Source organism: Zootermopsis nevadensis, unplaced genomic scaffold, assembly GCF_977971745.1.
Source record: "Zootermopsis nevadensis isolate Lab colony 2312 unplaced genomic scaffold, Znev_1.0 Znev_ptg000011l, whole genome shotgun sequence".
Lineage (NCBI taxonomy): Eukaryota > Metazoa > Arthropoda > Insecta > Blattodea > Termopsidae > Zootermopsis > Zootermopsis nevadensis.
This window is the reverse complement of record NW_028259143.1, coordinates 10,730,666-10,756,040: the sequence shown is the minus strand read 5'-3', so window position 1 is coordinate 10,756,040 and position 25,375 is coordinate 10,730,666. Positions and strand designations below refer to the sequence as shown.

Sequence of the window (25,375 nt, the reverse complement as noted above, 5' to 3'; positions counted from 1 at the left end):
CTATATTCGAGTGACGATCGTTTAAATTAACTATGATTTTCGATGAAACAATTATTATCGGTAACCGAGGGGCCATAGTAATCGTTATCAGTTACATAAATTGATACTTGTTATCAGAGAAGTCCCAAAATAACAAGTATATACAGTTTACAGTTACTACTGTAATGATTAGTGGCAGAAAAAGACACTGTTGCTTCATTCAAATGCTGTTACTTGCTGTAGTATTCACTTATTGTGACCAGTAGCTAATATACGAGAGATTTAGATAGTTGTATAAAGTGATACATAACTGTGAAAAGTTCCTGTTTGGTTTTTTTTATTCAAATTGAATGTGTGTAACTAATTTCTTATTTCTGTAATTTTTCCTTCTATGTAAGTTTCATACAGAAGTGGGCCTAATTTGATGTGTTCTTACTTCAAAGGCAATCTATGATATGCTGGGTGCCTGCTCAGCAAACCGGCCGGCAGACTCGGCTGAAGAGCGAGCCAAAAACATTTTTGCCAAAATGGACGAGAACAACGATGGTCAGTTGACTCAGGAAGAGTTCCTCAAGGGTTGCCTGCAAGATGATGAACTCTCCAGAATGCTTGCACCATAATAAGTGAAAATCAAAACTCCAAAATACTACAAGACATTCTCATCATATAAATGTCTTCTCGTTTTATGATCTTAAGTATTAAAATTATGAAATTCCGTTGTTGATAGAGCATTCCAGATGCTGCATCCGGTGGGCAGTGACCAGAACATTGCGTTCTGACAGAAAAGAGAAACGGGTGGCACATTGAAACATCGTGATGAAGGCTTCATAACCCACATTCCATAATGTAATCAAATCATCAATACAACAGAATGTTTTATCTCGTTTCAAGAACAATGCTGAAGTAAACATTCCAGTTTGTGATATTTAGTTTTGACTATATGCATGTTTAAAATGGTCAATTTACAGGCGTAACTGCTGCATTAATCAGTTGGCTTATGGATGTGATTTGTCGATATCTGGATTATTTTATGTTGATAATATTACACGTTAGGCTTGTTTAAAATATGTATGGAATCCATGCACACAACTTTTAAACAGTTTTCTTATGCTATTTAGACAGTTTTCCTTTAATTTCATCTCGCAGCAAACAGAAACAGGATTGATTGAGGAAATAAGGTTCCTAATGTAGTACTGAATACGTATTAACTAATTTCGTACCATCTTGAGTATCTCATTTACTTAAATGATAATTCTGCCATAAAACGAAACTTCACATGCAGATAATATCCTTCACCTTTTGCACGCCATCAATTACAGAATAGTTTGCTCATAAGAAAATAGCTTCCATGTGTTTTTAGGGTAATAGATTGGAGGAAGACTGAAAAAAGGTGTTAAGTGAACCTGTAACACCAGCTTGGATATTTCAGGATAAATTGGTGGACGTATTGATGTGCATCATACCTAATAGTTCGCAATACCTCAGAGCAGTGGTCCCCAACCTTTTTGTGCCTATGGGCACATTTGAGAGTTTATGAGATCGTGGCGGGCACCAACCAATTAACAAAGCCAAATTTTCTTTTCTCTGGACAAATAAGATATGGACACCAAATAATACACAAAACAACAAGACGTTTAATGATACAAGAAACCATGCAATCAAAAATACGTAGTTTTATAAGTACAATTATTACTACTCAAGTGGGAAGTTAGTGTGTTGTTGGCACTGCATTTCATCGGCCAGTTTTTCAAATTTGGGAGTGTAGGATGATGTTGCTGCTCACAAACAATCGTCAAGATGGGCATTAGTAAGTCGAGATCTGTGCTTTGATTTTATAATGTTCATGGTTGAACGGCCTTCATTATTCAGTATAACCCCTTTCCGTAACAACGCGGGCGGGCACCGCGTTGGGGACCACTGCCTCAGAACAATATGATTAAATGCACATGTGGCTTTACAATAGCAGAATTTGTTACAGGTAGTGTACACTTGCCTTTTATTCTAGTTTTCCTATGAAATGTGTTGGCCTCTTTAAGATATGATGATTGTTGATGAGTCCCATTCTGGCCTGTGGGTCAATAAGACCTACGTAGTTTGCCTAAGCAATCAAAAGAATGCTGTAATTATAGTTTGCGACTGTAATCTTGGGACTTGCAAGGAATGCGGGAAGTCTGAAGCGTTAAAGGCTGACACTATCTTTCCTCCTTCGCCCCACTTCCTCACCCCACAAGTCTCAAGATTGCAGTCGCAAACAGTACCTCTGCAAGAAAAAATGTTGAACGTGAAAAAGCGAAACCCAGTTGAAGTATATTTTTATTCTTATTGACACAAATTGAACATTGTTTTTAAATGTTTTAATCTAAATATTTATTTTAATCAGAACTGGCGTCAGACAAATTAATTTACGCAGCAGTATTTGCACCTCAACAAATGTGAAAGAAAATAGTTCTTCAGAAGAGTGGCTTATAGAACTCTTTTACGGTCTTGATAATATAGAAGATTTACTAATGTAAGTAGATGTATTTTGCTAACCTTATTCTATATCTTCTTCAAGTGACATATCACATTTGTGTAGAATGCTCAGTGATGAGCAGTTTGTGTTATAGACCTCCGTGAAGTAGTTGACACTCAAGAACTTCTACCGGGAAATAGACTTGCGTAGGACATTTTTGAACTTTTCTATTGCTTCTTTAACATAATGATGTATCACTTAAGTCTCACATTATGTTTCTCACTCTCTCAGCTTTGCATGCACAACATTATTGGAGTTTAGTAATGACCAGAGTTTCCACATTTTGCATAAGTACAACATATCTCGTAGTCATAATCTTCAGATCTTTGTCAAATTGAAATATGTGCAACCTTAACTTGGTAGTTTCGTCAGATATTCTTTCTGTCTTTTGACTCCTTTCTTCACAGGGTAAACCCTCTTTGGGTATTGTGATCAGTAACATATGATATTAATACAGTACATATTTTGAAGATTAAGTGACTTATGAATGGATTATTCAGGAAGGGTAACAAATTTCACTTACTGCTTGCACAATCAAAACATGTTTGCATCGATTTATGTGTATTATGTTTTTATACAAACATGACAGCATCAGGGGAAAATGTGCCAGTAGACTGTATTTTGTTTTTCAAGAAGTTTTTGCATCATTTAGTGATAATATTTCACTATTAGTTTATTAAATAATGTCAATACATTTTATATTGTTTTGAAAATGTGTTTGGATATACAGTAAACCCTCTCTAAGTTGGACACTTGGGTTCCACGAAAATGCGTCCAACTTAAAGAGGTGTCCAAGATAGAGGGATAGAGAAAAATCATATTGTCATCTAATGACAATATAATCTATTTATTTACATACACTAACTACTGTAGGCTTACTTGAATTAAGAATTAATGACAATAGTATTAATATTAATCTTTTGAAGCCCACTCCCATGCATTGTACATTACACCCCAGCCTCAATAACATTTTCTAAAGTTAATTCCACCAATTTTCGCTTCCCCATCGCAAAAAGAAAAATTCCATTTCTGTTAACACAGTCTGAACTCAAATGCAAGCACAGTACTGACGGAGTTAAAACCGTCTTCTGCAAAACTGTAGTCCAGTTAAGGGTTCAGCAAAAGAATAGTTAAACACTTGCAATGCATTCCAGTGATGGGTTCAATGTCCATAAGATAATCCTCCAGAGAGGAGGCATTCATCAGTCAGAAATTCAAAATAACAAAATATGTAACTGAAAAAGTTTCCCTGAAAAGCATCGAAGTTAAGTGCATGAACCTGTCCAACTTACAACAAAAGGAGTGTCCAAGGTATAGGGTATTGTGGACATCAAAAATTATAGGATATTTGCTGGTTCCAATTAAAAGTGTCCAGGATAAAGGGGTGTTCAACTTGAGAGGTTTTACTGTATTTGGATACTTTGTGAATAGCGCAGTTTATGAAAACAAAATATATTTTTTTCCCCAAGATGGACAGAATTAATTCAGCATAGTTAGCAATTATTTAATTTTATTTGAAAATTAGTAACTGTCGAAAGATAATCTATATGATATTGAAAGTGTAGTACTGAATTACATTCTTAAAACTTAAAATTTATCACTGAAGTTAGTTCAGCTTTATTGCAGTTACCACATAGCTGTCAAGTTAGAAGTAGGAAATGCATAATTTTGATACATTGAGTTATTTTACATATAAACTTTAGCGTTTCTTTTCTTGGAGTAAAGCTTGCAGGATGGACAAACAACTACAGTTATCATGGAAAGTAACAAGCGTATTGCCCTGTTTGGAGCAAACTGTTAAACTCTTAAACTTTTCCATTTTATAACATACAAATTAAAAATCTGATGCCATAGCATGCTTTGTCTATTAGGTTTGCTGTTAAGAGAGGAATTGTCTGACAGTCAGCCCCTGATGTTCTAAATTACATGTTTCATGTTTATGCTTTGACATACCATTAGGTCTCTGGTTCCTTTGTAGTTATTAAATCAGTTAATTATATTAAAACATTCCGATAAAATAATTTAAATTCTGATGCACAATCTACTTATGATACTTTTTACAGTGTAGTTAAAAATATTATTAATTCTAGAGAAACATATGGTAATATAAAACTGGTTGGATCCATCAAAGGTTCTAAATGTCTTCACTTTTCAAAATTAATACTGTCTAGAAGGGTCTGAAAGTCATGCAACAAACAGGAAGTATTTAAATTCAAAATTATCAGCACAGTGAGCCCTCAGTATGTAATCAGTTGGTTTCTTGAAAATGTGATGGATAAGGAAGTGGCAGATATGGAGCAATATATTCGTGCGTTATATTGACAGTTTGTTCCTGGGAAGTCATAAATGTGAGCACTGAATTAATTTTTTAGGTAAATTAACACCAGTCAAAACTAGCCTTGAGATTGTTGAAAATCCTGCTTCACTGATGTGGAATTTATATTATTTCTCACAGCTTGCTGATCATAATTGCAAATCAATAATAGCTTCTCCATTTTCAGCACAATATTTTTTATGATTCTCAGACATTTAATTCTGCCACTCGCTGCTAATTATGAGACATTTATCGTTTGATCTACGGCGGGGGCAGAGGATTTTTTCTCTAGCCTCTGCGTCCAGACCGGTTCTGGGCCCCACCCAGCCTCCTATGCAATGGGTACTGGGGTCCTTTCCCGGGGGTAAAGCGCGGCCAGGGCGTAATGCTAACCACTCACCCCCATCTAGTGCCAAGGTCAAGAATTAGCAGGTGCTATGCCCCTTCTCCTCCAATGTACCTACGTGGTGTGTAGTGGGACAGCCTTTACTTGATTTACTTTATATGTTTATCAGCCACATTTGTTCTTTCTGTTGTAGGCAGTATTCCATATTCGTGTCTGATATTGACTACTTGTTCGTCAGCTTCGGAAAAACATTAATTTTCAATTTTGTGTCCAAAATAGGGATTGGTGTTGGTCTACTGGCTTTCTCATTTTGTGTCCAAAACATAGGCACTGAGTTTGTTCCGAAAATAAAACAAATAAGACACAAGGACCTGATCTGAGAACCTTTCACTAGCAATGTTTCTGGTAGAATAAGACGGCTGATCTATGGGAAGTGACATACTGCCTGAGACAGGTGGCAGTATGAGAGCCATTGATGGATGTGGAAATAATAGTGTTTCAAAGTGAATGACGTGAGAAATGAGGGACTTGGAAGTTAATGGATATTGAGGGCCCACTGCATTAGCTGTTCTGTTTGCTGGTTATATATTACAGTGGTGCATCCAAAAAGCTTGATCCAAGGTTAAAAAATTATATAATACTTGTACTGGAGATTCCTTTGTTTAAATATGTAAGTTTTTATTAATCGTCATCATGTCCGTGTTGTAGACTAGGTTTTGCAATGGAGTGTTATTTGTCTGGGTTAAGTTGCCATTAAATGTTGAGAAATAACAATTGAGCACAATTCTCATATTCTTAGGTATCCATTCTTGAACAGTTGTGGCTTAAATAATCAGTTTATGTCATCTCGCACTTTTGTTTTGAATGACTGTTGAACTTTCCTGCTATGGAAATTTGTAAAATCTTGTCATTGCAGCTCAGCTGACTGATAATAAGCACATGGTTAAAGCTTAATCCTTGACATGTTAATATTTCCTTCAATCAAACAAAAATAATATAAATTACTAAACAGGAGTAGAAGGAGAAATAGGAGGATTTGAATTTGGATGTAACAAGAACATCCATGTATATTATTTTCTGTAGATGCATTCCTCTTAGTTTTGAATGTGAATTTTTAAACACAGTTAATCTTTATTTTATGAGTTTTCTTCATAGAAGCTCATTGTTATATTATAGTTACAGCAGTAGACATTCATAATGAGCCTTTCTTTCAATTTGTGTTGGGTATGAATTTTCTGAGTATGTGAGGTATATAGCGCTTTATGTTGCATTTTCATCCTATAAGTCCCTGCAGAGCATGAGGGTGACTGATTAGAAGTATCATATGCTCCACCACTGCTGTATTGATGCTACTGCTAAGTACTCGTTTCAGTGTTACTAACTGCTGATACAAAACTATTTCCAAACCATGAAGATGGCTGTTTTCTTGGTTGTTGCACTTTGCATTCTTGTAGAAGTTTACCGATTTTTCAGAGGTGCTTGCTGCCTCTGTCGTCAAGGCAGCCGGTCATCACACTGATGATGAAGGTAGCAAGCACCTTTGAATGTCAGTAAACTTTCGTCAGAAGAGAGCCATCTTCAGACTTGCCACTGTGAGAACCTGAAATCTCACTTAGTTCTAAGCCATGTTTTACACAAAAAAGGAGGAATCAATTTGGGCTATTTCACTAACAGGGATCCATTATATCAGGTTTATCAGCTGTCTTTCTGAGTATCATTAATGACTTTTATAAAAGTTTTTTAGTGGTAACCACAATTTTTGCAACACTTTTAATGTAACATAAGCAATATCTGAGGGATAAGAGGACAAAATATAGTTTACACTCAAAGATAACTGTCCTCCAGGATGTTGCACCACGTAATCCCATAGAAACATACTGGTGGTGTAGAGGTGCATACTGCCTCTATCATCAGGTTTATGAGCAAGCCCTGATGATGGAGGCAGCATGCACATCTGAAATGTCAGTAAATTTGTATGTTACAGCATCTCAGAAGATGGTTAGCTTCATACTTGCCTCCATGAGAACCTGAAATCTCACCTAGCTTGCACTGACTTTACATAGTATTGCATGATTATGGAATAATATTTTTCAAAAGCTTACATGTACTTAACTTAAAAGAAAACACATACATCAGATCTTGACATGTTTCTTGTCCTTGATGAGGGGTTTATTGGGATTTTAGCCATGCCATGAAGAATGTGTGGAACTGGGGTGCCATATTGGTAGCCGATGGCTGTCATGCAGAATTACACATAGTGTGAACATAAATGTTTATCATATTATTTCAACTTTTAAATTTCATTGAGTGACCTGTCATAAATATGTATACAAATGTTATCAAGTATTTGCATGTAACAGCGAAACTGACAAAAGTTAATAATTCCCTCAATCTGCTATCTAAGTATTGTCTTTGAATTTACTTTTTTCAATAACAATCCTTTTTACCATGTGTCTCATTAACATGAATGTAAGTTGTACACCTTTACTGATAATATTACATTGACAAAGGAGTTAACTAATATTTTTGCTAATAATTTTATTCTTTTACTTAATTCTATTTATTAACGAGTTTAGTTTTGTTAATTATTTTTTTAAGTTCTCTAAATTGTTGTATTTTTACCAACAATTTCTTGTATGCATTTATTTGTTAGTGTTATTATATTGTGCTTTGAAAGTTAATGGAATTCAGTAAATTACAGTATAGTCATAAAATTACTTGAAAAGTTATGCTGAAACAGTATCGTCAGATATCTGCATGAGACTGCAGGCAAAACTATCTATTGACCAAAATAAGAATTCTGTGAGAATTAACCTTCATACAGGGATAGGGTATTTATACCCTTGTTCTATGGAGATGCTGGCCAGACTTTAACTTCTGGGTCAATGGTTATCAGTATGCTAATGCGTGTTATAGAAGTTAAAAGTTAATGCCAATCAAAAATAGAATAACTTTAAATTGGTACCTGTATGTATCATTCTTGAGGCCAAGTAACTGTTGTAGAAATCAATTGAAAAGTTTTAACAGTATCCCTTTCTTACAAATACAGCACCATGTACCACGTTTCTTTTCTGGTTTATGAATTATACCATTGAAATGATTCTTTAATGTAAATGACTATACTGTCTTGGTGATATTCAAGAGAAAAGAAAAGTAGTAAAAATATGAATTATAAATAATAGTTTTAAATGCTGTTTGCTGGGGCATTCATATTTGAAATATATGAATAGTGTAGTTCTTTGTTTCTATTATTTTCAATGTGCACTAGAGTCAGCTTTGACATAACTTAAAGTAATATGCTCAGATATGTTTGCAACATCTCCATTCATTGGGAATATATAACAATACTGTTTATGCTGCATGTAACATTCTGATATATATAAGTACACCTATGTGGAAGCAACAGTTTCATGAGAAGGTAATATTCTGCAAATATGGTCGACAAGTTTAACATATGGCTGTATCACTGTTGTGCTATGTTGCTATTGAATTCTTATCACATAAAAGTTTAAACTTTCCATTTGTGCATACTGTGATGTTGGGTGACATAATGTACCTTATTCTGGAGCAGTTATGAATAACTTCATCATTGCATTGTTCATTATTTGTTGCACTTGAATTATTGTACAGTCAAACCTCTCTAAGTTGGACACTTGGGGTTCCACGAAAATGCGTCCAACTTACAGAGGTGTCCAAAATAGAGGTAAAGAGAAAAATCAGATTGTGGTCTAATGACAGTATAATCTATTTACTTACATACACTAACTGCTGTAGGCTTATTTGAATTAAGAATTAATGACAATAGTATTAATAATAATCTTTTGAAGCCCACTCCCATGCATTGCACATTACACCCCAGCCTCAATAACATTTTCTAAAGTTAATTCCACCAATTTTCGCTTCCCCATCTCAAAAAGAAAAATTCAGTTTCTGTTAACACAGTCTGAACTCCAATGCAAGCACAGTACTGACGGAGTTAAAACTGTCTTCTGCAAAACTGTAGTCCAATTCAGGGTTCAGCAAAAGAATAGTTAAACACTTGCAATGCATTCCAGTGATGGGTTCAATGTCCATAAGATAATCCTCCAGAGAGGAGGCATTCATCAGTCAGAAATTCAAAATAACAAAATATGTAACTGAAAAACTTTCCCTGAAAAGCATCGAAGTTAAGTGCATGAACCTGTCCAACTTACAATAAAAGGGGTCTTCAAGTTCCAGGATAAAGGGGTGTCCAAGATATAGGGTATTGTGGACATGTAAAATTATAGGATATATGACGGTTCCAATTAAAAGTGTCCAATAAAGGGGTGTCCAACTTGAGGGGTTTTACTGTATTTACCAGAACCGGTTGTATAGATATATGGACCGAAGGTAACTGTGTTCTGTTGCCCTGATGATAGAAGAAGCAAGCATCTTTGAAATGTTAGTAAGCTTCTACCAGATTATATGGTGCAACATTTCATAAGGCACTCATCTTCATACTTTCTGTGATGAGTATCTGAATTTTACCATATATTGACTACTTATCTTGCTACAGAAATGCAAGTAAAAAGTAATTGTTTGAATAATTAAACTCATCTCAAAATCACATTATGGATCAAAGTTGGACTTTATTTTGTTTTTCTAGTTCACCTTAAACTTTATCATAAGCAGCTTTCTCAGAGTCAAATTTTCTTACTTGTAGATTATTTTAACAAAGACAGGAATTGATTTTGGAATTCTGAGTTAAAAGTCTTTAATGTAATATGGCAAAAATATGAAATGATACATATTTCATACCAGTGTCATTTTGTTTTCAAAAACTCAAGAATTTCATCATGAATTAAACTTGTTTTGGTATGCGTTCAGAATATGGATCATGTTGTACATATCCACAGTTCATATATATTTGGGTGCAGTCAGAAAAGTATCACCTGCCATCAGATTCTGCCTCTTTCCTTTATCACCATCATCATCCATGCCCTGTTACAGTGTATCTGTCCATCAGACAGGGTTAAACTCTGTCTCTGTGGCTCAGTACATAGTATCTTCTGGAAAATACATATGAAATTAATTAATTGCTATGATACAATTTCCGTCAAGATCTGTTATCATAGTCATTATTATTATTATTATTGCTGCTCCATAATTGGCAACTTCGCTATTGAATCAGAATAACAATAAAGGATTGAGTTGAATTTAATAGTAATAATTATCATCATCATAATTTCAGTTTTATAGATCGCCTACTAATCCTTTTTGTACTGCAAAGTTAATTGTTTTTGCTATGTGCAGTTCTGGCTAAATGCATATTCATCAGCTGCAAGTCTGTGCTTATCTTGATAATGAGCTAGTTGATCCCATCTGTAAATACTATAATTTATTGCTTTTATTAAAGTATTTTTCAATTATAATTTAAGTCCTGGTTTTAGGACAAAATATTTTGGCATTTGTAGAAGAAATTAACTTGTGTCAGAATAATAATTTGTAATTATTTTAACCTGAAAGATGATTTTGATGCCTTAGTTATGTTTCTTTGATTTATATAACCCAACAAGAATGTGTATATTTATGGCTTTACTTTGACCTTGCTTTGTCTCTTTGGATATTTTATATAAGCACATATGAATGAATATTTTTAATGCTCAGTAAGCTACTTTAGTATCTGTCTTGTGTTTTCTTTTTGAAATTATGAGTATGTAGTATCAATTAATGAACAGCATTGTTAACTCAAAATTTCTATGAAATCTACTGATCTTCCACCTTCAAAACATGAGATATTCATATCAGAATCCAACAGTTTTCAGACTGCTTATTGATTCTGTAATAAGACACACAATTCATTATCACAGTAAGCAGCCCATATTTGTTTGTCTGCTCCATTACCATTGAACAGCACAAAAATTTAATAGGTGAAGCAAAATATGTTGTTAGAATTTGTAAAAAGTTTTCTTTGCAGGCTATATGGAAACTTTATTAAAGACAGTGTATGGCATAGAGTAAGATTCATTAGTAAACTTTAATTAATATCACTAATGTGTCTAAAACATAACTTATTCACGTAATAGACATTGATGAAGTTTTAATGAGATGATAAAAATGCCTGTGGCGTTTGTCAATTATATTTAGAAAGATTCCTGTCTGCTTCAGAAATTTGTTGTTGATGCCCAGACTGTAATCATTGGAAATTTATTTGCAATATGCTATATACACCACCAATACCCAGGCAGTATTTGCTACAGGTGTGTTGGCTATATCCTGGTAAAGAATGCCCATAAAATTGAGGAAAGTTTCACAGGTAAACAAAGTCCCATATATACATTTTGCTTGTCATCAAGCTTAGAAACAACTGACAGTGCAGCGTTATATCTTCCTTCAGCCCAGCGACCATGTAGACATATAAACCTATGATGATGAGGTTAGAAATTTTGAAATAGTTTTCCATTTTACTAAGCTTATGGTTCTATTTTGTTTCTTGCTATTATTTTCTTCGGCACTATTCATTTAATTTATTTTTGTTACTGAATATGTAGCAGAAAAATGCTGACTTCTTGTCACTGCCAAAATATTATCTTTTTTCCCAGAACTTCTTTTCTTGTAGGAAATCAGTGAATAATATTCTTAATTTGTGTCGTTAAACTTCATGCGTAGCATCACCATACAGATTTAATTGGGAGACTCGTTTCTTTTTTAATATTGCATTTTAACAAAAATACTAAATCAAAACTAGAATTCTGTACAAGTTAAGGCTATGTGAAATTTATACAAAAATAGGTTTTTTGTATTTACAGTATACAGCCCTGATGTTGAGAATTTATTGAATTTGTCACTAGTTGTATAGCTTTTAAAATAGTTTATATGGAGAGTTAAAGGATTGTAGCAACAGCAATTACAAATTGCGTGCTGTTACTAAAAACTGCTTTAGTCAGGTCTTGATTTTGAAGTAAACGAAAATTTTACTTGTGTTTAAATTTTTTTTGGTACCTGTAAGGGCTTTTGTAGGAAGTGAACCATGAAGGGTGGTCAGTACACCAGAGGATGTGAAACGTAATATGTTTATTTCTTTGATATTATATTTAACATATTTTTGCTTTATTTAATTTTAACTTAGTCAGTCTGTTTTATGATTGAACTTCAAGACTTTAAAATTTTGTGGCAGTGAATTCTACTCAGTATAATATGTTAATGTAATTTTAACTGTTGGTGTGAAAACAATGTAAGTTGTAATGATAAATGTGAAAGTAACTGTTGTATATATTTTTTCAGCTCAGTACAGTATTTTGTGCATTTGTTTTAATCTGAATTTATTTTAGGTGTGTGGATATTAAGAGGTTTTACCATTGAGAAAAAGTAAGTTTGTCTTCAATTGAAATGGAAGAAGGTTGTTTATGCACTTTTATATTTTTGTACTTTTTCTGCACATATTGTAATATATACACATATATTATTTAAATCAAAGCATATGAAACATGAGATTTCCTTAATAACTTTTATTACTATGTTTAGTTTCCATATTGGAATTTTGCTGTGTCCTATTGTATAATACGCTGTATGAAATGTGTTTAAATTGTGAGTTAATTATTATTTTACAATGCAAGAAATTTCCTTTAATTTACTGTAACAGAATCATATAGTTCCATAAATATTACATTTATTTCAGATTCTAAATGGATTCTAGTGTTTTGAATTTGTTGTTTACGTTTCCCGCTAAAACATGTATGTATCTCATCTTTGATAGTTAGAGGGTGGGAGAGAACAATTCAGAATGTGAAACTGAAATACAAGTATTACGCTAAAGCCGCTGTCTTTTGTGTATGTCAGAACTCGTGAACAACGTTACGTACCCAGAGTAATGCACATTGTAAAAATTATGATTGTGATGCCATGTAGTCATTTAAGTTTGTTTGTGAAAAGTGGTACTTCCCCTCTTCATATATGTAAATATGAAAACTTGTAACTTCCCTGATGCAAACTTTGTTCATACACGCACACGTAACTTAACAGGTAGACTGTATAAACAGTATGAATGTAGGGTTTGAGGTTTTCACAGCTGTGAGTCTGAAGATGGCTGACTTCTGGGTTGTTGCGCCATGCAGTCTGGTAGAAGTTTACCGACATTTTAGAGGTCTTTGCTGCCACCATCATCAGGGTGGTGCAACAACCCAGAAGACAGCCATCTTCAGTATGAAAATATGTACAAAATAAATCATATCTTCACCTATATTTGACTGACCTACATTAACCTTGAAAACATCAACCTGTTTCTGGGTTCTGCTGATGTTTTATATTTTGAAGATGTTTAAGTAATATTACTTTGTAACATTACAGGTTTTTGTGGTGGTGATGATGTTGATGATGTTCTTTTGAGTTTGGTCACCATGTGGATTGGTTGGTTGATGCCAGCATTTCGGAGGAGTGTACTCTCTCCATCTTCAGGGCAGAAGTCCTGAAGATGGACACAGTACACTTTTACCAACCAGTCCATATGGCCCCGAAACCCAAAAGAAGGATCATCATTGATTCTTGTTTAATTCTTTGCCTAATGTTTAAGACAAATGACCAACAATGTAATTATGCACAGCTTCCTCTGCGCTTGCATTTGGTATAATTTTAAAATACATTTTTGGCTGAATCGTCTTCATATCCTAAATATCAGTAGCATTTCTTCTCTTGTTGAGATTGAAATCAGTTCAGCCATTTTTAGATTTGGTAAGCTATAAAGATCTTCTGCATCTCACTTTAGTGTGGGCCTTTTTGTAAATAGTAGTTCCGTATCTGAATAGACACCCAATGCTACATAGTAGACATAGTAAACGCAATTTGGACCTATATACCGAAAAATAAATCAGATATTAACAGTATTATTATTACATTTAAAATATTAATAGATGTTTGATGTTTTTTATTTGGAGGGGGGTACATGCATATTCTCGTATGTGGTCCTTTAAAAAATAGTCACTTTTGTGTCTTATTTATTACAACTTGAATTGTCCTTTTAGTCTTGATTGCTCTCTATTTCAGACATTGTCAGTTATGGTTCTCTCATAATGCCACTTTTACTGTCAACGAGTTTGTGAATATACTTGCCTTAACTCTCTGCCAAAATAAAAACTGATGAGGATATACAAGTGCGTGTAGTTTGGTTATCCGCCCTCGGTGGATTAGTGGTTATCATGCTCGCCACAGAACCCAAGGTTCATCGGTTCAAACCTGGCTGAGGTCGATGGATTTTGTAATGGTGATAAAAATCAATAGTATGACTTCCTTCAGATGGGAAGTAAAGCTGGCGGTCCCATGTCATAGATTTATGGCATGTAAAAGAACCTTACAAGCATGTGCAAGAAGTTTCGTTAGCAAAATTCAGTGGCCATTTCTCACCAATGTGTCTCCTGATTCTCTACTACATGGCAGACAAATAAGTAGAAATTGTGCAGAGGCAGTGGGCTGGTCACTTACTGCTCGCTGATGCACACTTCAAAGACTAGGAAACTTCCCACATGGGAGGAGGCCAAAGCCATTGGATGGATGTAGTTTGGTTGATATTTACTTGTGATTGCTCTGAAATGTTGTTCACTTTCTATCATACTAGGTGGCACAACATCCCAGAATACAGCCATCCTCATTCTTGTTGCTGTGAGAATCTTAGATCTCATCATTGAACACACTGTTTATATATTGTTAGTATATAAAGTAACGTGAGTTCATATATAATGCAGGTGTTGACTCTCCTGGCTTTGATGTATATATTATACTATTTTCACATGTAAGTGCTATAATCATACCTTTAGAGTATAACGGAAGTGGTATTTGTCTTACTGAAGTATAAATCCTTCACTCTTAAAAATATGTTTAATATTTTATATTTATTTTGTGCTTAACTTATATATGAATAAAGGATTTAAATCCCCATATTATGGGCTGCCAGCCAGCTTAATCATGCGTACGGTTTATCACATAGACGATAACTGTCAATTTAGACAATGGCAGTTACTTGGAAGGCAGTGTGTAAATCAAATTGCTGATACATGTAAATGTGTAAATATGGAGGACAGCAGTCAGTTCATTTAACACGTGTTTCATTATATTATCCAGGAATCAAAGAAATTCTTTTGCTTCTTCAATGGACTTTTCTGGACTTGAATTAATTATACTGTGTTCTGTGTTCTGTGGACTTCTCTTCCAAACTTTACGAAATTTGAATCCTTTTATACGTATCTGTCAACTAATTATAGTGTAGTATGGAACTATATGGTTTTGAATATTGCGTAATAAACTAAAGAGTTGGACATGACTATTATATATAGCAGCTGTGGTGTGTTATTTCTGGTTCAGTGTCGAATGGCAAAAGCCTTGGAATTTTGCTGATAATCTTGTAAACATGGCATCAAAACTGATTGAAAATGAAGCATTTACTTGCAAATGTTTTGGTTTTAAATATTACTCTCATCATTTTCCCACTATATGCCTTCATATGTGAACGTGATAGTGTAAGATGGGTAATACAGACTTGGGTTAGCTTGTTGCCAAGACAAGATTTCCCAGATTTTGTTGGGTATTAGAATTGTGATCTTTTTGGGTTACCAGCATTTAAGAGGAATGTATCACCTCCATCTTCAGGGTAGGAGTTCTACTCAGAAGACCACAATCCTAATCTTTACCGTTGCTAGAAAGTCAAGTCTGAATTACAATAGGGTACTGGTTCTATGCAATGAATTTAACTGTGTATAATTGTTTTTACTGTGAATATAACAAGTTTCCATTCTTGTTTTAGGTGCAATTGGTGAAACCAGAACCATTGTATACATCAGTAGGTTGTAGTTAAAAATGGGTAAGCAAAACAGCAAATTAAAACCAGAAGTTCTGGAAGATCTGAGACAGAACACTGAATTTTCAGGTAATGAATAATTTATGTATGGATTTAATATTTCAGTGCATCTAATTTTTACTTTATCATAGACTTTTACATAAAATATTTTAAGAAGGATCAAGTTATGTAGAGACTGCAGAATATATTTTTGCTGTTACTATTTTGTTTGTCTCTGAAACTAACACCTGTAGGTGCTTTTCAAATTTTTACCTGTATTGTCTTTTAATAATTGTCATTTTTATTTTTTAACTTCATTTTAGATGCTGAAATTCAAGAATGGTATAAAGGATTTCTAAAAGACTGCCCTAGTGGTCACTTGAGTGTAGAAGAATTCAAGAAAATATATGGCAATTTCTTTCCATATGGTGATGCTTCAAAAGTAAGTTTACAAAATAAATAAAATTGAGCAATAAACTACAGTTGACGAGCTTTTAATCAGTACATAATAGTCATTGTTCACATACTGTCAGTGCAAATCATGAAAAATATTTTAAACAACTTCAAATTTTATTTACAAAAGAAAATTGTTGTACTCTTATGATACTGTGATTGCAAACAATGTCAGCAACAACAGCAGAACATAATTATAAGTAACACATCATTTGAAAACGTTTCAAAATTTAAATATCTGAGAACAACAATAACAAATAGAAATGAGATTAAGAGTAGATTACATCCGGGAAACACTTGTTTTTATTCAATTCAAAAACTGCTATAATGTTTGCTATCCAAAACACGAAAGATGAAGATATATAAAACAATAACTTTGCCTGTTGTCTTCTATGACCATTATCTTCATTGTGTGATTAAATTGTTTGTGTCAGTTTGCAGAACACGTGACCATTATCTTCATTGTGTGATTAAATTGTTTGTGTCAGTTTGCAGAACACGTGTTCAGAACATTTGATGCAAATGGTGATGGCACAATTGATTTCCGAGAGTTCTTATGCGCGCTCTCAGTTACGTCAAGGGGAAAATTGGAGCAGAAGCTTAAATGGGCCTTCAGCATGTATGACTTGGACGGTAATGGTTTCATCTCACGACAGGAGATGCTGGAAATTGTTTCAGTGAGTAATAAATACAGTTCTGAGCTGTCTTAGATATGTACACCCTCATTAAGTACAAGTAGCGTTATGTTGGTAAGTGTATCATCAGTAGCACTTGGAGTGTGCTTGGTTTTTGTTAGTGTCTGGACCCTCATTAACTGATCTAATACACAAGTAGTTGGTCTTGCAGAAAGCCAAGAAAGAATCTGTTTGTCTAAATTTTATATGATTGAAGACTGGGGTCTCGGGTTCGATTCCCGGCGGTGCCCGAATTTATAACTTGTGTTGGGCAAGACCGTGGTCTAGGCAACACGGAGTTTTCCTCCGGGGGCTTCCCCGGTTTCTCCGTGGCATCCCAACAATTACTCCATTCACACACACAGAAGAAGGCAATGGCAAACCACTTCTGGATCATCTGCCAAGAACGTATATGAACAGGTCCCAGTCCGAGAAGAGAAAAGGATGGAAGGATCCTGTTCATATGGACCTGTCGTCAGACAGAACACTAAATAATAATAATAATTACTGCACAGAATTATTTTTTCCAAACATTAACATTTCCTTTAGTCCACTGGTCTTACAAGCCTCACACCTCTGCAGTTTGTTTAGTCAGAAAGTTACCAGTGTCGTCTTTGACCTGAGCCAAGTGGAAACAGTAGTCATGTATTGTGTTTGAATATTTGACAACAGTGACATTTATGTAGATATAGTCATGCTTGAAAACAAATATATGTATGTATATATATAATTTATTTATTTAGTGCACTATCGAGTTAAGGATGAATGTAATTTTAAATTGTGCGTTCTTGAGTAGTGTGAGTTCTCAGTTTTATTTCATTTGTCTGGATTAAATAATTATTAATGATAGACACGTGATATGCCACTTTGGCAACATACTCCACCCCACACTGAACTTGTAACGCCATGCTGTTGTTCTGATATCTGTCTCTATGTGATTGGTTCAAATCTCACATTACTGGAAATTGATTTTACTTTCTTTGGCATTACTTGTTGTTGAATTCTGAGCATCAGTCATGAATAGGTGTTTAATTTTATAGTCATCTGCATTGTGTGTAAGTAGTGTATGAACCTGAATTAGTCAAAATGGGTTGTAGCATTATGTGATGTAGCTGTGAAATATCGATAAACTTCTACCAGAATACACGTCTGTACAACCCAGAAATCAACCACCTTCATTCTTGCCACCATAAGGACCTCAAATCCTACTGGAATTAGTTTACTGTGATATGCAGATACTTAAAAACTTCATTAGTATGCGTTTGCTATGGATGCTTTCTCATTAAAATTTGTTTTATCTGAACTTGTTATCTGTGTCCTTTTTTTACATGTTTGAAGTTGGTGTTTTTTTAGTTCTCTGTACATAAAAGTTAATTGCATCTGCAGCTTGATGGGTTCAAGAGACTATTACAGCCAGTATCTTCTCAGATCTCTGATTTGTTTTGGACTGTGTATTTTTCAGCTGCATAAAGTGGTTCAGGTTGAATCTAGTCAGGATGGTGTAGCATATTCCTGTCTCACCTTATCACAGTCAGATTTGTTATGTCTGTTGTTATTTAGTAGCAGAAGGTGCATATCTGCCATGTTTGCAGCACAAGCGAAGTATGAGATGTTGTTTCAGGCCATCTACAAAATGGTTGGGTCAGTAATGAAAATGCCTGAAGATGAGTCAACACCTGAAAAACGAACAGACAAGATATTCCGTCAAATGGACAAGAACAATGATGGGAAGTTGTCCTTGGAGGAGTTTATTGAAGGAGCCAAGAGCGACCCGTCCATTGTACGGCTGTTGCAGTGTGATCCGCAAGCACAGTGAACTGACCATGAAAGTGCTTGCAACTGATGATGTGCTGGCTAGCTCAGCCTTGTGGTCACTAGACCACTACATTCTTTATAGGGAATCTTAGACCACCTGCACATAGAAAGTGTATTGATGGATCCATTCTTAGGTTTGGAAACAACAACACACTTTGTTTTTGAAGGGTGTCATATGGTTTTGTAGGGGACCCTCCTTTGTGAAATAATTGAGGGTACTCTTAAAGGGAACCTGCAATCTTTATATTTAATTTAATAAGAGGAACAGTATTGGAGTGGCAGACCTGTATGGGAGTGGCTTGACTTCCTCTCATCTGAATGTGTGTGTGTGTATGCCTGTATGTATGTATAAGGGTGAATGTTAATAAGAATGTGATCTTTTTCAACTCTTTTTATTCTATTTTGCCAAGGGTTTCATCCCCACCACAATTTTCAACACACAACAGCATTTAAGTACTCTTCTTGCTCGATAAAGCAATAAACCTCATTAGAGACTTGAATTTTTTTCTCTATTTTACCTTCGTATCTTTTAGAATGTATGACAATATTGAACAATCAGTCTGCCACATGTTTTGCATAAATCTGGACTGTAATTTTTAGGCAGGTCTTGAAAGAAGAGCCATATTTTTATAGACACCACTCTGAACAAGACGGTAATCTTTTAAATGGTGTCTTTTCCCTCATTAAGCCAGTGGAAACATATGAAGTTAACGGATACAAAATATACATTTATTGACTGAGTAATGCATAGATTATATTTGCTCATACTGCAACAATGAATGTATATCATAAAATTAAGTAGTAATTCCAATTTGAATGCTAAACATACTTCTTAATTATAAAATTGCGTTGCTGACCCAGAGTAAAGCGAGATAGTATCATGATGTACGGCTGACAGTTTCTATGGATATATCATTACTATACTTAATGATCACACATTTCTGAATTTGTTCCACTTAGGAATAACTTGAAAACTATTTAGGAGGTACTTTATGCTTTAAAGTGCGTGTGGATTATAGATTATGCTATCTTCCCTTCACCAAGTTGTGTGGACATATTGTTGATAGCTGGTATCAGTGATGTCTGCACAGAGATGTTGATTGTTTTTAATGTCCTATATATATTCCTTAACTCTCTTTCTCAGGAATAATTAAAGAGAGTATTTAACAACAAAAAATATCTAAATATTTGTACTTGTTGGTTGAAATTTTTTGGGGAATTTAATGACTATGTTATGTGGAGTAATGTGGATTTATTTTTGGTGGAATTGCTTATAATTCCAGTATGACATGCCATCTTGCCCTTCTTGTTGATGATTTCTTACTGTGTCCCATCCATTTCACATTCCCAGGATGTGTGTTGGCCAGACTGAGGTACTTCATAACTTCTTTTAGCATTACTTTTATTAAACGGTTTACATTGCCTCTTTTGGCAGAGTACACTTACTCTATGCAAAGAGTACAGTACACATTGGTATGAATTCACAAATAAATTTTCTGGAAGCACAAATATTATTTGGAATATCCTGGAGAAATATTAGCAATAAAGACTTACTGGCAATAGTAATGTTTGTGTACAATCAAAATAACATAAAAGTATTTATATTTGACTTTTATGCTCTGTGCGATGCAGCTTACGTGCATTCCAGCCGCCTCTGCGTCCCACTAGCATGCCGCTAGCAAAAGTCCAGCTGGCAGCCCCATAATATGGGGATTTAAATCCCCAAACGATAAAGGTTAGCTGTACACACATTCAGTTTTGTAGAGCCCAGTATATTGCGTTTAGCAATACAGTTTGATTCTCTCTAAAGTTTTAATGTGATGCAAAATGTTTTTAGCCAGTTTGGTCGTAGTATTGTTTATTAAGGAATCAACTGTAATGCATGGACAATATCCTCTTTGAAAGCTGTAAAGAGCCATGGGGATTTTTTTAACAAGAATTATTTGTTCTGTCTTCAGAAACTTTCTTCTGGCCGTTGTGAGTTTGTGTGTTTCTGTGTCCTTGAATTAAGTATATTCCTGTGTGTTGTGTGTTCATATTTCAGGTAATGCTGTTTTCTTGCGGCATTAAATTGATTATTCTGTGTTAATATTTACGGTTTCCAGTTTTTATCCTTACCATTTTCAGCTAGTAATGGTGCAGCCAATTTGAGGAGTAGTGGGTGGGAGTTGGTGATGTTTTCTATTCTGTAACATGAACCTTGGCAGTTTGTTCAGACTAAACCAATACATAAATGTGGTAACTCATATTTAATAGTTAATTATAATGTTTGGCATTTTATACAGTATATTAATTATGCATATAATCAATAAAATATAAACCGCAATGAAGACAATTTCATAAAAGTGGTTATGAAGTTAAAGTACATGTCAGGTTTTCTTCTTCTGGGTTGTGACACAGTAAAGTCTTGTAGGTCGTTAACTAACATTTTGGAGGAACATGCCTTTTCCATCATCGGTGACTTCTGCCCTAAAGATGGAAGTACAGTGTTTATTCTAAATGGCTCTAACCGGCTTACAGAGGTGGCGTCACAACCCTGAATACCGAAATCTGAACTCTCATTGCATGGAAACCTCAAATATGAATGTAAGATTTAAAGCAACAGAATATAATGAAGTCTTCTAGGTGTTTAGACATTTTAAGTATGAAGTTACAAATCTATTGTTGTAAAGACTGTGTCTACATTTTCAATGAGGTTAGATGTGATAAATAACATGACTGTCCATTGTATTTGTACCAGTGTGAGTCATGGCAGTCATGCCACTCACCACATCTAACCTCATTTAAAAGGTAGAGACAGTCACCAGAACGCTGGATGGTAGTAGCCGCAGTGTTTTCATGGTTGTTCACCCAACAAGACTTTGTCGTGTTCAAATATCAGATATTTAAAATACATTGTGTAACAGTTTTGTACAGAAGATTCAGTTTAAAGAAAATCTGGTGTTTGTAAACATGCACGTACATGGAACAGTGTAACTTTATATTATCAAGAAGCTAGTAATTTGGTTTTTAGCCAGTTAATTTCTTCATTGATGGTATGTGAATTAAAAGAGACTGTTCGGTTGCTCCTTTGAAAATAATTTGGTTTAATTTGAGAAGGGCAGGATCATCTTTTACCAGCTTCATCTATGAGAATCTGCACACAATGTGACAGTGGTCTCTGTGTGACATCACCAACTACGAAAAGTCGGTATGGGCAAAATAAGTGGGGATTTAATGCATTATGTATAATAAAAATGTATAGCAAAATGGACAGAAATGATCTGCAAGGCCTAATTTGACAATGAATGATTATAATCTAGTCCATAGACTATAGTATTTTTTTAAAATCAATTATCTCTCTGCTGTTTCTTCAATATAACCAAGCAAGTCATAAAATTATTCCAGTAACATAATATGTTTTAAAGGTGATTTCAAAATTGGTTGCATAATATGAGAAACTGTTGCAGTTTGGAACAATTAATATAAAATTCAAACAGTTTGATTAATAAGCAGTACACCATGAATGCCAGGTGAATAAGTTGCATATTTGATTTGTACTTCCAGTAACGGTGTTCACCACAAATTGTGAATAATCTACATACCAACAGATTTACGTGTGATATTATATATAGACATTCCATATTCAGCTGTTGTTGAGGATTGAAGGTAATGTCACAGCCAAGGATCACTGTGTTTTCTGTAAACACCAGGCTTTCTTATTCACTTTTTATAAGTTAGGGTGTGGTGTTTATTGATCACTGTTTGTGCATACGAAAGCACAAAATAAGAGCACATTTATACATTTTACCTTGTAAGTGTGTCATTGTACTTTACCGTGTCCTCCCTGAATTTTCTCCTAATAATTATTGTAATCTTTTGACTTAGGTGTACAATGTGATATGTCATTCATATTTCCTTCATCATATTTTTCACTTTGAAAACCTGAACTGTTATTGTTTTGTGGATTTCATCTTATATTTTGTGTCTAATAATCCCAAAGCCTTGAAATATCATTATTTGTAAAATTGCCTTCATTGAATTAAAGTGTTAAAGAGAATGATGCATGTACTTCCATAATAAAATCTTACTGTTAATTTCAGGTAATGTTAATAATAATAATAATAATAATAATAATATTGTAAAACAGAGGCTGAATGTTATGATCTTCAATAAATACATACAGTTTGACAAGTTATTAACATTTCTTCCTTACTGAATACTGCTTGGTAATGTACAGAACTTGTTGATATTTATGTTACGCAGCAAATATTTTTCTGCATTCTGCATTCTTTATTGTTATCAAGGTTTACAGTTTTAAATGTGGTGGACTGAAGTAGTACTTGATGTTGGTAAGGGTTCAAAATGTTAACAGTGTGCAGTGTAACAGCTTTAATTCCTTTACTGCAAATTAATTCTTGGTGTATCATAATCTGGTATCTTGTTGCATGTTATGGCATGCAAAATCTTCAGCTCTTATGCTTTTAATCTTTGTTGCTGAGTTATCTTTTAAAAATGTTAATGAGTTTTTTGCAATAGAGGACGACAGTTTGTTGATAGTTTATAACACTTTGCTTGAAGTAGGAGCTCAACAGGAGAAATCAAATTGTTCTCTGATAAAACTTTGCATTCCATAGGCAAAATAATTTTGATCCTCAATCATTTGTATACGAGTCTGGCTAGTTGTGGAGAAAATCACTCATTTTTGAAAGGCTTTCTGCGTGACATGATAAGGGGCTGGGGCGCCTCAGTATAGTGACTAGGCTATGGTCTGGCTGTTCGGGATTTGACTTTTTGGCAGTGGCAGAGAATTTTTTCTCCGTCATTGCGTTCACACTGGTTTTGGATGTCACCCGGTCGAATATCTGATGGGTAACGGGGCTCTTGATATAAAGATAAATCAGCCAAAGTGTGAAGTTGAAATAGAAAGTGCTCATTTAAAATATTGTGTGTTACGCGAAAGAAGACAGAGTGAAAATGTTTGAGGAGACAGCTGTGGAATAGATGGGAAAGGAATACATGAGAATTGAGAAAAGTGGATAAAGGAATGGAAGAAAGATGGTAAGGGATTAAGTCATGAAAGAAATTATTTCCCATTGAATTTCAATGGGTTTTTTACACTTGCAATAGAAATAAGTTCAGATAATTCACGATTTCATTTTATGAAAATTTTCTATTTATGCATTTGATTTTATACTACACTTATACTTCTGTCTGCTTATGAGTTATGTTTTATCTTGAAAACTTTTACACAGATTAACTATATAAATTTACCATAGGCGATTTATTTATGTAATAACATTTTAGCATGAACTATTCCTTCACCATGTCATATGAAAAGTTTTCCTCTCTGCCAGACAATTACAACCATATTTTATATTTTTGTTGATCATAATAATAGAACAAATGAAGATAAAAATATTTTTGTTAAAACCATTGAAGTAATATGTATGAGTGTGTACCTGTGTATGTTCGTGTGCATGCTGCCCATCCAATTTAAAATTATTTTTGTATACTAAATGCACAAAATTTTCTTTTGCAAATAAAATTACAAGCAAACATAAAATCATTTTAATTATAAGCCATCAAAATGTTCTAGCAGAACTGGTTAAAAATGTTTCTGTATCCATTTGTATGACAGTTATTATTAACACATAACTTAAATATTGTTGTAAGATGGCTGCTTTCTTATGTAGTCTGGTTGTAGTTTACCAACTTTGGTAAACTTCTACCAGATTGCATGGCGCTGCAACCCAGTAGATGCCCATCTTCAGACTCGCTGCCATGAAAACCTCAAATCCTACGAAATATGATTGTAATTGTATCAGTAACAAGAAAATCTTACCTGATTATGTTGTGATGAAACACTGACTGTCAGTTATTGATAATCAATAATCCTGAAGTCCTATCAAAGGCCACCTAAGATGGCAAAACCACAGTCACATCTCTTGAAATTTAATGAGATTGGAGGGAAATGCATGTCTTTCACGGTTTATTGGCTTTATGAAAGCCTGGAATCTCAGTTGTTTTAAACCAGTTTGTGACTCAAGATTACACAAATACTATGTTTAATTAATGCTGTATGTTTATATATGAATGAGGATTTGTGGTACCCCCGGAAAGGATCTCTCTTACCCCAAGGGGTAATGGTACCGTAGTTTTAAAAATGCTATATTATAAAGTAAAAACTTAAAAACACCAATTTTACAAATGTTATTTCAAACATGGAACATGCTTGAGGTACCAGACTTTTCTTTTACTTCGTCAAGTGTATAAAGCATAAAAATTTGAGAACTACTGTTATAGTTTGTTAATTGGATCAGAGGAAATATTGAAATGCCTATTGCATAAAACAGCAAATCTCATAAGCAAGTAAGGCATTTTTCTTATAAGGTATAAATTCAACAAATTATTCTCAGCTGCCAGGTTAGTATGGACTTAATTTTCCAATGTTTTTGAGATGTCTTTGCCTCCATCATCAGGAATTAAAGGGGTTGTGTTAAATACATTTTTTGTGTTG

The 25,375-nt window shown here is 34.2% G+C and overlaps 2 protein-coding genes across 5 annotated transcripts in view; both read left to right on the top strand.

The window, feature by feature from the left end:
• Nucleotides 1-15,550, top strand: part of LOC110828465 (neuronal calcium sensor 2) — a 231,238-nt gene extending 215,688 nt beyond the window's left edge. For all 3 annotated transcript variants that reach the window (XM_087347271.1, XM_022061216.2, XM_087347272.1), the window contains one exon: nucleotides 423-15,550. In XM_087347271.1, coding sequence (XP_087203397.1) covers nucleotides 423-599 — 177 coding nt within the window. In that variant the 3' untranslated portion in view covers nucleotides 600-15,550. The remainder of the gene's footprint in view (nucleotides 1-422) is intronic.
• The window catches only part of Nca (neurocalcin homolog), a 238,737-nt gene extending 215,684 nt beyond the window's left edge, over nucleotides 1-23,053 (top strand). For both annotated transcript variants that reach the window (XM_087347270.1, XM_087347269.1), the window contains exons 2-5: nucleotides 15,902-16,024; nucleotides 16,258-16,376; nucleotides 16,876-17,064; nucleotides 18,683-23,053. In XM_087347270.1, the coding sequence (XP_087203396.1) occupies nucleotides 15,955-16,024; nucleotides 16,258-16,376; nucleotides 16,876-17,064; nucleotides 18,683-18,877 (573 nt within the window). In that variant the 5' untranslated portion in view covers nucleotides 15,902-15,954 and the 3' untranslated portion in view covers nucleotides 18,878-23,053. The remainder of the gene's footprint in view (nucleotides 1-15,901; nucleotides 16,025-16,257; nucleotides 16,377-16,875; nucleotides 17,065-18,682) is intronic.
• Nucleotides 23,054-25,375: the final 2,322 nt, after the last annotated feature.